The sequence below is a fragment of the Maniola hyperantus genome, chromosome 27 (genome assembly GCF_902806685.2).
Source record: "Maniola hyperantus chromosome 27, iAphHyp1.2, whole genome shotgun sequence".
NCBI classification, from domain to species: domain Eukaryota; kingdom Metazoa; phylum Arthropoda; class Insecta; order Lepidoptera; family Nymphalidae; genus Maniola; species Maniola hyperantus.
This window is the reverse complement of record NC_048562.1, coordinates 5,507,563-5,520,787: the sequence shown is the minus strand read 5'-3', so window position 1 is coordinate 5,520,787 and position 13,225 is coordinate 5,507,563. Positions and strand designations below refer to the sequence as shown.

Sequence of the window (13,225 nt, the reverse complement as noted above, 5' to 3'; positions counted from 1 at the left end):
CAAATACATCCTCGTAACTTATAAAAGTACTATAGTACTGTACTCTTTGAAGTCTTGAAGAAGTTTTATTTTAATAACAAAAACTCCTATACCTGTAGATCTTCATCGAAAGAAAGGCCCCTGGGGCACTGCATAAGTACTCGCCGTCCATTGCTGCACGCGTAGAACTTGCCGCATTCCGTCTCATGTGGCAGCAAGCGATTGATGCTGAAGTCTGCAGGACAACCGTTGGGGAGCAGACTAGCCCAGCCGTAGCCGAACAGTAGGAGGAATACTAATATTGGCATATCTGGAAGGGAGTTAGTCAGTTAATATTGCGGTTTCAAAAGAATCATCTATGCTTGGAGTCTCTCTTTTCTAGGCTTCACTTTGGGATCACTTTGTTTTCTGTCTGTCTGTCAAGAAACCTACAGGGTACTTCCCGTTGACCTAGAATCATGGGCAGAAAGGTAGGTCTTATAGCTGACATTCGGGGGAAAATCTGAAAACCGCGAATTTGTGGTTACATCACACAAAAAAAATTAAATTGTGGTCATGCACTAATAATTAGTGTTTTCAATTTTCGAAGTTAGATAACTATATCAAGTGGGGTATCATATGAAAGGGCTTTACCTGTACATTCTAAAACAGATTTTTATTTATTTTTATGCATAATAGTTTTTGATTTATCGTAGAAAATGTCGATAAAATACGATTGTAGTACGGAACCTTCAGTGCGCAAGTCTGACTAGCACTTGGCTGTTATTTGATAAGTAGGTAGGTACAACTTAATTAGGTAGGTGTACCTGTAAAGCGAAAATTATCATACCGAAAATAGATTTTCGCCGAAAATGACGTTTGATCGTGATAAAGAAACGTACATTAATTTACTCTGTAATACAGCAGATATCGAGTTATCTTACAGGATCTAGATAATAATTTTTCTTACTTAATTTTGCAAATTGCAAATTAAATAGTTCTGTGACTTCATGTCATCATTGACTTATATATTACTTCGTAAGGACAGGGCCATTGAACTAACAAAATGGCACCGATTCATTGGTCCTAAAATGTTTATTTAGCACCAATGCAACCTCAGTGATGTCTGGATTTCAAACGGGTCGTTCATTAGTATCCAAGAGGTGGCGCTGATTTATTTGGTTCTAAAACCATGAAAAATTTTGTTTGCTTGGGCATAATATCTTGTCATTTATATCGATGCATGTCATAGAACTATTTGTATTGTGGCTTAAGCACTAGCTCCGACTTCCGTCGTCCGAGTTCTCTCCGACATCCGTGAAAATATCTCGGATGTGCCTCGGATTTAAATCGGACAAAATGACATGATAGGATTTCAATCAAAAATCGGATTAGTGACTGCAATATCCGAGTTCGAGACGAGTTTTTCTATCCGTATTTTCACGGACTCGTATCGGATGAGTGCGTAACCGCTCTAAGAGGGTTAAAGAGTGGTTCGAAAGTGAAGTCCACGCGGACGAAGTCGCGAGCATACCTGAGCTTAGTCAGTACCTTTATTATAAATGCGAAAGTGTGTTTGTTTGTTGGTTTATTGGTTTGCTGGATTGTTGGTTTGTCCTTCAATCACGTCGCAACGGTGCAACAGATTGCCGTCATTTTTAGGCATGGGTAATGGGTATAGATAAAGACCTGGAAAGTGACATAGGCTACTTTTTTGTCCCGGAAAATCAAAGAGTTCCCACGGGATTTTTAAAAAACCTAATTCCACGCGGACGAAGTCGCAGGCATCAGCTAGTCAACAATAAAGACTATGACGCAAATAGACACGGCTAGAACTATTGTTAAGCTAATTTTAGGACATCTTTTGATAAGACGTGATAAAATAACGGAGGCTTAACTAGCCGGGATTAGATGATAAACTGTTAGATTGGCAAATTGTCAGAAAATCTTTGACGCACCAAATGATTTGTTACAATAAACTTTTTGTTAATACCTAGATCTATAGGTACTTAGGATCTGGCGTGTTGCCAGTGTTGACTTGGTGACATATGGATCCGAGACATGGTCGCTAACTATGGGCCTCATAAGAAAGCTCAGAGTCACTCAGCGGGCGATGGAGAGAGCTATGTGCGGAGTTTCTCTACGTGATCAATGAGGAAATGAGGAGATCCGTAGGAGAACTAGAGTAACCGACATAGCTCAACGGGATGCGAAGCTGAAGTGGCAATGGGCAGGGCATATAGTTCGTAAAACTTAAAAGAAGTTGGGGTCCCGAGGTGCCGGAATGGCGACCTCGCGCCGGAAGACGCAGCGTTGGAAGACCCCCCACTAGAAGGACGGACGACATCAGACGAGTCGCAGGGAGCCGCTGGATGGCGGCGCGGCGCAAGACCGTGGCGTGTGGAAGTCCCTACAAGAGACCTATGTCCAGCTGTGGACGTCTATCGGTTGAGATGATGATGACAGGTAGTTACTTAAGGCGAAATGGGATTGAAGTTGTAGGGTTCCGTACCTCAAAAGGAAAAAAGGAACCCTTATAGGATTGCTTTGTTTTGTTGTCGGTCTGTCTATCTGTCCATCTGTACGTCGTGTCTATCAAGAAACTTACTTGGTAGGTACTTCCCGTTGACCTAGAATCATGAAATTTTGGAGATAGGTAGGTCTTATAGCACAAGTAAAGAAATACCTAAATCCGAAAACCGTGAATTTGTGGTGACATCACACAAAAAAATTAAATAACTAATAATTAGTATTTCTTCGTCGCTTGTTTGGGATGCAACTTGTGTAGACACTTTAGCTGCATCCCACATTCAGGCGACCTCCTCTATGGCGGGTGCAGCGGCCATCAGCGCCGAACAGGCCAAAAGGCGCAAATATGAAAACCTCGATGGGAGCTTCGTATTCGTGCCTTTTGGTGTGGAGACCTTGGGGCCGTGGGGCCCGGGGGCTCGAGCTCTTTTTGAAGAAATTGCGAAAAGAGTTATCGAGTCAACCGGGGACCCGAGAGCTGGCAGCTACCTTGGCCAAAGAATTAGTTTGGCCATCCAAAGGGGTAATGCTGCCAGCATCCTGGGTACAATGCCTCGCTGCGGTGGTCTCGATGAGGTTTTAGATTTATTTTAATTTATTTTAGTTTTAATTTAATATTGTTTTCTTTTTTTTTAGATTTAAGTTTATTAATAGTTTATTTGTTTCCATCTTCAAGTAATTATTAAAAAAAATTATTAGTATTTTTAATTTTCGAAGTAAGATACTTATATGAAGTGGGACCGTATCATATGAAAGGGCTTTATCTGTGCATTCTATAACAGATTTTTATTTATTTTATGCATCATAGTTTTTGAATTATCCTGCAAAATGTCAAAAAAAACCCCGACTGTATTACGGAACCCTCGGTGCGCGAGTCTGACTCGCACTTGGCCGGTTTTTTGGTTTCGAAAACTTAATTCGGTGAGTCAGATATAAAAAATGTCGGTTATCAAAAAATTAAGACTTCGTATCTTTATGGTGGCTATAAATTATTATTATTATAATTACTACGTCATCCAGACAACGAAGTAATCCTATAAGGGCTCCGTTTTTCCTTTTGAGGTACGGAACCCTAAAAATATAATAACGTAGGTACTAAGTATAATAATCTGTGAACTGTGAATATCATGTGATAAAATCAATGAATGATAACTCAGTAAACTCCCTAAAATTACAATGACAGATAGATAAGACTTTCCCTGGCTTTATTCAATGGCGAGGTCCGTATTCTAATCTAAATATGTATATAAAAGGAAAAGGTGACTGACTGAATGACTAACTGACTGATCTATCAACGCACAGCTCAAACTACTGGACGGATCGGGCTGAAATTTGGCATGCAGATAGCTATTATGGCGTAGGCATCCGCTAAGAAAGGATTTTTGAAAATTTAACCCCTAAGGGGGTGAAATAAGGTGTTTGAGTGTACCTAGTCCATGCGGACGATGTCGCGAGCATAAGCTAGTACTTGCTGTAATCATGAAATATGGTATTTAAGTCCCACAAATTGCTATTACGCTGGAACCATGTCTCATTAACGTCGAAATGACGTCATTTTGACGTCAGTCGAAAATAAAATATACCATCAGCTCGAAACTTCAGTCTAGTGCTGACGTCACTAAAATGGCACACGCTAACGCCAAATTAGCAATTTGCGGGACTTATACGTAGGTAAATCTTAAAGCACAAGTTCAGGAATAAATCCGAAAACCGTGAATTTGTGGTTACATCACAAAAAAATCATTAGTATTTTCAAATTTCAAAGTAAGATTACTATACCAAGTGTAGTATCATATGAAAGGGCTTTACCTGTACATTCTAAAACAGATTTTTTTATTGCATTATAATTATTGATTTATCGTGCAAAATGTCGAAAAAATAGGACTGTAGTACGGAACCCTCTTTGCGCGAGCCTGACTCGCACTTGGCCGGTTTTATAATATTACTAGCTTATGCTCGCGACTTCGTCCGCGTGGACTACAAAATTTCAAACCCCTATTTAACCCCCTTAGGAGTTGAATTTTCAAAAATCCTTTCTTAGCGGATGCCTACGTCATAATAGCTATCTGCATGCCAAATTTCAGCCCGATCCGTCCAGTAGTTTAAGCTGTGCGTTGATAGATCAGTCAGTCAGTCAGTCAGTCAGTCAGTCAGTCAGTCAGTCAGTCAGTCACCTTTTCCTTTTATATATATAGATTAGTACCTAGGTCCTAGTTCCTAAGCAAATAAGTAGTAAGTTTTAAGTATTGTATACTTGTTACTAAAGAGTGAGCAATATAATTTAAAAGCTTAAAAATATAACGTCTAGTACGATAACATCAAACAGGCGATGCTAAAACGTGACGGAAAATTAAAAAACAATGATAATTTTTATAATAATTTAAGCCCTTTCAATAATTAATCCAACAATAGATAACTAAGGTAACTGGACGTAAGAGTTTACGTATCTATACTTCTATACTAATATTATAAAGAGGTATTTAATTTAGACCAAAATTGCTCTTTGTATCATTTCATTTAGAATAATATCTTGGGAGATATCACGAAATTAAAATAATGGCAACGGCAGTCCGTGCATGCAGCGCGATTACATCGCAGCTTATGATGTTTTTAGGGTTCCGTACCTCAAAAGGAAAAACGGAACCCTTGTAGGATCACTTTGTTGTCTGTCTCTCTGTCGGTTTGTCAAGAAACCTACAGGGTACTTCCTGTTGACCTAGAATCATGAAATTTGGCAGGTAGGTAAATCTTATAGCTGACATTCGGGGAAAAATCTAAAAACCGTGAATTTGTGGTTACATCACACAAAAAAAATTAAATTGTGGTCATGAACTAATAATTAGTATTTTAAATTTTCTAAGTAAGATAACTATATCAAGTGGGGTATCATAATAATATGAAAGGTCTTCATCTGTGCATTCTAAAACAGATTTTTATTTATTTTTATGCATCATAGTTTTTGAATTATCGTGCAAAATGTCGAAAAAAGACGACTAGTACGGAACCTTCGTTGCGCGAGTCTGACTCGCACTCAGCTGGTTTTTCTATAAAATGGTTAAAATAATTTCGCGCATCACGCTTTACAGATTTCGAATTTACATCAATATTTTTTCAGTACCTATTCGTATTTAATCGATTTGATATCACTTCAGTATAGGTAGGTATATCATTGAAATCCATAATATATTATGAATGTATTTAGATTTTAGTAATATTTATTTACTAGCAGATGCCCGCGACTTCGTCCGCGTACTGGTTTCTCATGAGATCTGAAATTTTCCCGCTGCAAAAGGCCTCACTTACCTACTCACTCAGTCTCACCTTAAGACACGGAACCCAGAATACCTAAATGCCAATTTTCATATCTCTAACTTCAAAAACATAGGATTTTTATATAACCCTTCCACCCCCATTTTACTCCCTTAGGGGGGGAATTTAGTTATCCTTTCGTATCTGATACTTACCCCCTAGAAATAGCCTACATTTCAAATTTCAAGTAAAAATAATAATTGTTAAAAAAAATCTACAAAAACATTGCCCCCCTATTTTACCACACTTAAGGGGGGAATTTCCCAAATTGAACTATACCGATTTTTATTATTTAAAACTAATAACCTAAATGTCGATTTTTCACGTCTCTAACTCCAAAAACATAGGACTTTCATACAACCTTCGACCCCCCCCTTTCGCACCCTTAGGGGGGGAATTTTTCAAAACCGTTTCTTGGCTGACACCTACGTCCTAGAAAGAACCTACCTTCCAAATTTCAAGTTTGTAGGCTTTATAGTTTCTGAGATTTCGGGATTAGTCAGTCAGTCAGTGAGTGAGTGGTATTTCTCTTTTATACATTTAGATTTGCTAGAGCCTCAATAGCTTTACCGGTGTAAAGGAGTGGACTGAAAACCGAAAGGTCGACGGTTCAAACCCCGCCCGTTGCACTATTGTCGTACCTACTCCTAGCACAAGCTTGACGCTTAGTTGGAGAGGAAAGGGGAATATTAGTCGTTTAACATGGCTAACATTCTTTTTTTTTTAAATATGCAATTAAATCAGTCCATTCGTGCATTCAATTACCAACGAGATTGACTAACTTTTAGTTACTGACCAAGCGAAGCGAGGTCTCTGAGTCTACTTGAGTAAATGCAGTTGTCCGTCTGTCCGTCTGTCTCACAGCCAACTTCTGAGTTACTAAACTTACAGTACGCGGCAGAAAATAATGTGCATCGACCTTAAGAAGGAGATAGCGGATCTGTAGAGCATATTGTCTCCGTCGTTGAGAGCGACAAAACTTCACATAGGTATGAGTGACAGAGACAACTCTCTACAAAGCCAAAATGTCACTCTAAAGTAGAACTGCCATAAAATATGCTGAAAGAACGACTAGGACATCCATTAATATGCATGCTGATACTGTTAATTCGAAATTGTCAGTCTGTCCATCCCTACAAAAACCGCCTACCACGAACAACAAAACGATCAAACTAAACCGCTGATTTCGGTCGCGGTGAACACACGTCAACCCAAACTCTGTCCAAAATAATCTCGTTTTTCGTTGACATTGCGTTGACGGCGGTGGTGGACAAACGCCCTAACTGCTAAACTAAGAAAACTAACTCACTGGCCGGGACACCAGGTCACAAGGCTTCAGACCGGGACTTGTCCCAGTGTACGGGGATGGCAGGCCTATTCTAATAAAGGCCGATATATATATATGCCTAGCCTTTTCCCATGTTAGTTGGGGTCGGCTCTCCTAACCATATTTCTCCAAGTTGTTCTATTTTGGGTCGTAATGGGGTCAATTTGGGCTGTTTTAAGATCGTTCAATATGACTGACATCCAGCTTTGTCGAGGTCTTCCCCGTCGTCTGGGTCCAGCGCTAACATTGATTACACTTCTGGTCATGTGAATCTCGGGTCTTCTCATAACATGACCGTACCACCGCACTCGCAGGCGTTTCTCCAAGAGTTTATCTTCAATTGCCGCTACTTTAAAGGTGCCCAGAATATGCCAATTTTGTACCTTATCAAGTAAGGTAACTCCACCCGCCCATCTCAACATTTTCATTTCAGCATGCTAATAAAGGCCGATGTAGGTACATTATTTTCTGCCACGTACTGAAATTAGTTAATTACCTAGGGGGGGCGTCCACAAATTACGTGAGATGTTTAAGGGGGGGAGGGGGTCGAGTCAAATCTCATCTAATCTTACCTTGGAGAGAGGGGGGGTCTCGGCAAATATCACGCAAATTTTTTCTGATTGAAACAAAAAAAAATTATACTTTTTTGGTCCATTTAATCCAGATTGTACATTACTTAAGATATGTATTAGTATATATACTACTTGGTGTCGAGACCCTTGGTCGGTGGGGTCCTAGCGCTTTTTAAGGAAAAATAAAAAAGGTTAGTCGACATCACAGGAGACCGAAGAGCTGGCAGCTACCTCGGACAAAGAATTAGCCTAGCTATCCAAAGGGGGAACGCTGCCAGTATCTTCGGAACCTTGCCTAAAGGGACTCCTTTTAATAATATATTTTAGTTATAATATTATATTTTTTAAGGTTTTAGTTTTAGTTTAAATTATTAATTAATTAACTTTTAATTTGAATATAAAATTGAATAAACTTAAGATATTCTATTGTTAAATTTTTGTTACACTTAATATAACTCTCAACAATATTGATTACTAGTCTTAACTAGTCGTAAATAAAAGCACGAAGCAATTTTTTTTTTCTTTTTACAATAAAAATCCAACGCGTTTACGCAAGAAACCCACATTTTGAAAAATCTCACGTGAGATTGGGGGATGGGGGAGGGGGTTGAATAAAATCTCACGACATCTCACCAGGGGGGAGGGAGGGACAGAAAATTCAAAAAAACACCTCACGTAAATTATGGATGCCCCCCACTTCAAATTCAACTGATGGTGGCCTTCGATAAAAAAAATATAAAAGTTTTTTTTCAGGGGGGCTCCCATACAAAATGGGGAGCTTTCATGTGGAGATTGAATTCGACGCTACAATTTCAATTCGTCAAAAACGGCTACATATTGGAAACTGAAACTTGTGTATAATTTCAGTTATAGTTATCCTGTACTTGAACAACAAAATACTAGCTGACTGACTGATCTATCAACGCACAGCTCAAACTACTGGACGGATCGGGCTAAAATTTGGCATTCAGATAGCTATTATGGCGTAGGCATCCGCTAAGAAAGGATTTTAGAAAACTCAACCCTAAGGGGATGAAATAGGGGTTTGAAATTTGTTTAGTCCACGCGGACGAAGTCGCGAGCATAAGCTAGTTATATAACTAGCGACCCGCCCCGGCTTCGCATGGGTGCAACGTAGATACTAATGTAGTGCCATTGAGGTGTCATTGCCTCGGAAACTCTCAAATGAGAGGATTTTTTTCCGACCTAATTCACATTATTTCAATTTCTCTAGGGATCTCTAATTTTTGAGAATTAAACTATAGCTATAAACCTTCCTCTTGAATCACTCTATCTATTGGTGAAAACCGCATTAAAATCCGTTGCGTAGTTTAAAAGATCTACGCGTTCATACATACATACAGACGCGGGAAGCGACTTTATTTTATACTATGTAGAGAAGAAAAAACTCACCAATTACATCCAGGTCGCAATATTATTTTTTCTCACAGCACATAAGAGTTAATACACCTTTCACACGATATGCAATACTGAATTAAATAGTCATCGCGATCATGGTTAATATAATTGATTACAGATTGATCGATTCCTTTTATTGATAAAATGATAATAGCGTACACATGTAACGTTTTGTTAATTACGAATTATTGTTATTTTGCGTTGTTTCATTACATAGGAATTTATTTATTTTTAGGGTTCCATACCTCAAAAGGAAAAACAGAACCCTTATAGGATCACTTTGTTGTCGGTCTGTCAAGAAACCTACAGGGTACTTCCCGTTGACTTAGAGTCATGAAATTTGGCAGGTAGGTAGGTCTTATAGCAGACATTCGGGGAAAAATCTGAAAACCGTGAATTTGTGGTTACATCACACAAAAAAATTAAATTGTGGTCATGAACTAATAATTAGTATTTTCAATTTTCGAAGTAACATAACAAATTATCAAGTCATATGAAAGGGCTTTCTTTATCTGTGCATTCTAAAACAGATTTTTATTTATTTTTATGCATCATAGTTTTTGAATTATCGTGCAAAATGTCGAAAAAATACGACTTTAGTACGGAACGCTGGGTGCGCGAGCCTGACTCGCACTTGGCCGGTTTTTTTGATAACATTGTGAGATGTACAATCGGCTACGAAAAATCATTGATTTCACTACTCGACCATCCTATAACTAAAAAGCCGTTAACTACAAAAAATATTTTCTGTGCTGTTATCGCCTCAAAAACCAAAGAGTTCCCACGGGATTATTAAACACTTCAATCCACGCGGATGAAGTCTGATTAAATAAGAAAGTTTTAATTATTTAAACTTTAGTTTTGGAAATCGTAAATACAAGTAACAAGTGGGTACTGTAGTCGCGAAAAGAAAACAAAAACTGAACTGAAATAAAATTCTGCATCTGTTAAAATAAACATTAAATCCTTTTCATATTTAAATAGACTTAAAGTGATACATTAAACTTATTACTTTAGTTTAGTCGCGCTCTATCTATACTTGTATTCAGGGCCGTCTTTACCCGGGGGTTCAAGGGGTGCGGTGCACTCAGGCTCAGAGTCCTAGGGGGCGCAAGGCGACCGCCATAAACTTCGATGGGTAGAGCTAGTCCGCTCGCATGGCCTCAGTGTAGTAACACTGAGGCCATGCGAGCGGACTATAGCTCTGATATTACAGTTGACCCTAGGAACTGTACCATGAGCCTCCAGGGCAACCTGGGTCGCACCGGACTATGAGACCTCGCAGATCCTGACAGGCCATGGATTTTTCAACAAGCGCCTGCATGACATGTGTCTCGTGGAGAGTGGTGCATGCTTGTGCGGACTGGCGGAGGAGGACCTCCACCACGTCTTGTGTGAGTGTTCGCTGTACGAGGATCTCCGGTGCGCCCTGCTGGACGGGATTGTTCGCGAGGAAGAGGGTCCGGCTTATTACCAGGACCTCGTTGCTTCGGCGGAAAACTTCGGCAAGCTACGGGAGTTCGCGCATCACTGGCATAAGAGGCGGAACAGCTCGGACCGTGATCGTGGACCAGTGGGTGTTTGAGGAAGGATCCGGACCGCGGGGCACGCGGGGATCTGCGTGTTGTGTACGTCTGCCCCAAAAAGGGGAGAAAGACCAATTAGGGACAAGGACAGGAAAGAAAGAATTTGTAGGGAGTCAAGAAGGCGCCCCGCGAAAGAGCCACCGAGCAAGTACCGAACGGGCGCCCTCCCGCGTTTCGGCCCATATAACCGCAAGGTTGGTGGGGCCATGGGAGGTGGTGGGTTGTACCATGAGCCTCGCGCCCGGCGCCGAATATGCTTAAGCCGGCCCTGCTTGTATTTCTTACTTATTAGTACCTATTTCTTATTTATTTAGGCTGTGTGTACAGCTGAATTTTAGGTTTAATTAGTATTTTATGTAATTATAAATAGTACTTTACGTACAACTTCCTAAGTAGATTGTAGATATTGAGAAAAGTGCTTACTTATACTTAGATGAAAACCATATTCGTACTTGATATTATAAATGCTAAATGTCTTTCTTTCTGTCTTTCTATTACCCTATCACAGCCTATTCTCTTAACAAAAACCGTTCCGTACTACAGTCGTACTTTTTCGACATTTTGCACGATAATTCAAAAACTATGATGTATAAAAATAAATAAAAATCTGTTTTAGAATGTACAGGTGAAGACCTTTCATATGACACCCCACTTGGTATAGTCATCTTACTTCGATAATTTGAAAATACTAATTATTAGTTCATGACCACAATTTAATTTTTTTCGTGGTTTAGGTTTCTTGACAGACAGACAGACAGACAGACAGACAACAAAGTGATCCTATAAGGGTTCCGTTTTTCCTATTGAGGTACGGAACCCTAAAAAGGAGAAAAAGGAACCCTCATAGGAGCCACTTTGGTCTAATTTCACTCAAGAATAGTTTTCATAGTTCATTCGTGGCCAAGTGTACATTATAGTTTTAGTTTTAATTGACGTAATGTAGGTATCTAACGTGACGCCACTGAAGTAGCTTTCATGATTTTGCGGCGGAAAATCTAATGAATTAGACACTTTTTTTTTTAAATAGAGATAGTCAATTATTGTTGGATTTGTAAGATAATGATATATGTACTTACTTATTGGTGATGAATAATGAATTTCGTAAGTTATAACTAGAGCCACCAGGGTTCCAAACGCGCCCAGGTCTAAGAAGAGCCCACAAAAAACTCGTCCAGGTATAACCACTTCACAACTTATTAGACAGGTGGATTCAGGTTTTTAATAATCCCGAGGGATTCTTTAAAAACCTAAATTCAAAATCCGAAATTGTTGTCGCGGGCAACATAATAATATATTCGGTACAGAAGTTTGAATCCCGGAGATGGATATATAGGCTACTTTATTGGTTTTGTTGATTTGTCCTTCAATCACGTTGCAACGGAGCAAGCCACTTCTCTAATCTGTGGAGCAACCAATCGACGTCATTTTTTTTTTGCATGGTTATACTCAGTTAAAGACCTGACAAAGGCTAATTTTTGTTACCGAAAATCAAGGAGTTCCCACGGGATTTTTAAGGTTATTTCAGTAAATCTAAATATACAAAGCGAAATACCACTCACTCACTGACTGACTGACTGATTAATCACGAAATCTCAGAAATTATAAAACCTACAAACTTGAAATTTAGAATTTAGGTTTCTTCTAGAACGTAGATGCCAGCTAAGAAACGGAAAAATTCCCCCCCTAAAGGTGTGAAAGGTTGTATGAAAGTCCTATGTTTTTGAAGTTAGAGACGTGAAAATCGACGTTTAGGTTATTAGCTTTAAATAATAAAAATCTGTTTAGTTCAATTTGGGAATTTCCCCCCTTAAGGGTAGTAAAATAGGGGGAAAAGTATTTAAAGAAAAGTTTTAACTATTGTTATTTTTACTTGAAATTTGAAACGTAGGTTCTTTCTAGGGGTAGGTATCAGATAAGAAAGGATCTAACTAAATTCTCCCCCTAATGGGGTGAAATGGGGGTTGAAAAGTTATATGAAATCCTATGTTTTTGAAGTTAGAGATATGAAAATTGGCATTTAGGTATTCTGGGTCCCGTGCCTTAAGGTGAGACTAAGTGAGTAGGTAAGTGAGGCCTTTTGCAGCGGGAAAATTTCAGATCTCATGAGAAACCAGAAATTTTACGCGGACGAAGTCGCGGGCAACTGCTAGTATTACTTAATATTGGTACCAAGATCGTGGAAATCAAATCTAGGTAAATAGGTAAGTCCCTATGGTACGTAACAGGTTAAGCTGGCAATCGGGGTATGAGGCGGGGCGTTCCCTCGGCGGGCGGCGGGGCGGGGGGAATTCGGTATTGCCACTTCAGCTTCGCAACCCGTTGAGCTATGTCGGTTACTCTAGTTCTCCTACGGATCTCCTCATTTCCTCATTGATCACGTAGAGAAACTCCACACATAGCTCTCTCCATCGCCCGCTGAGTGACTCTGAGCTTTCTTATGAGGCCCATAGTTAGCGACCATGTCTCGGATCCATGTGTCATCACTGGCAACACGCACTGTTTCAACACTTTGGTCTTCAAGCACT

The 13,225-nt window shown here is 39.5% G+C and overlaps 1 protein-coding gene across 1 annotated transcript in view; it reads right to left on the bottom strand.

The window, feature by feature from the left end:
• Window positions 1-9,195, bottom strand: part of LOC117994602 (mucin-2-like) — a 44,867-nt gene extending 35,672 nt beyond the window's left edge. Inside the window, exons 1-2 of the mRNA XM_069508056.1 lie at window positions 9,109-9,195; window positions 93-289 (exon numbers count right to left, since the gene is read on the bottom strand). Coding sequence (XP_069364157.1) covers window positions 93-287 — 195 coding nt within the window. The 5' untranslated portion in view covers window positions 288-289; window positions 9,109-9,195. The remainder of the gene's footprint in view (window positions 1-92; window positions 290-9,108) is intronic.
• Between the last annotated feature and the right edge of the window lie 4,030 nt (window positions 9,196-13,225).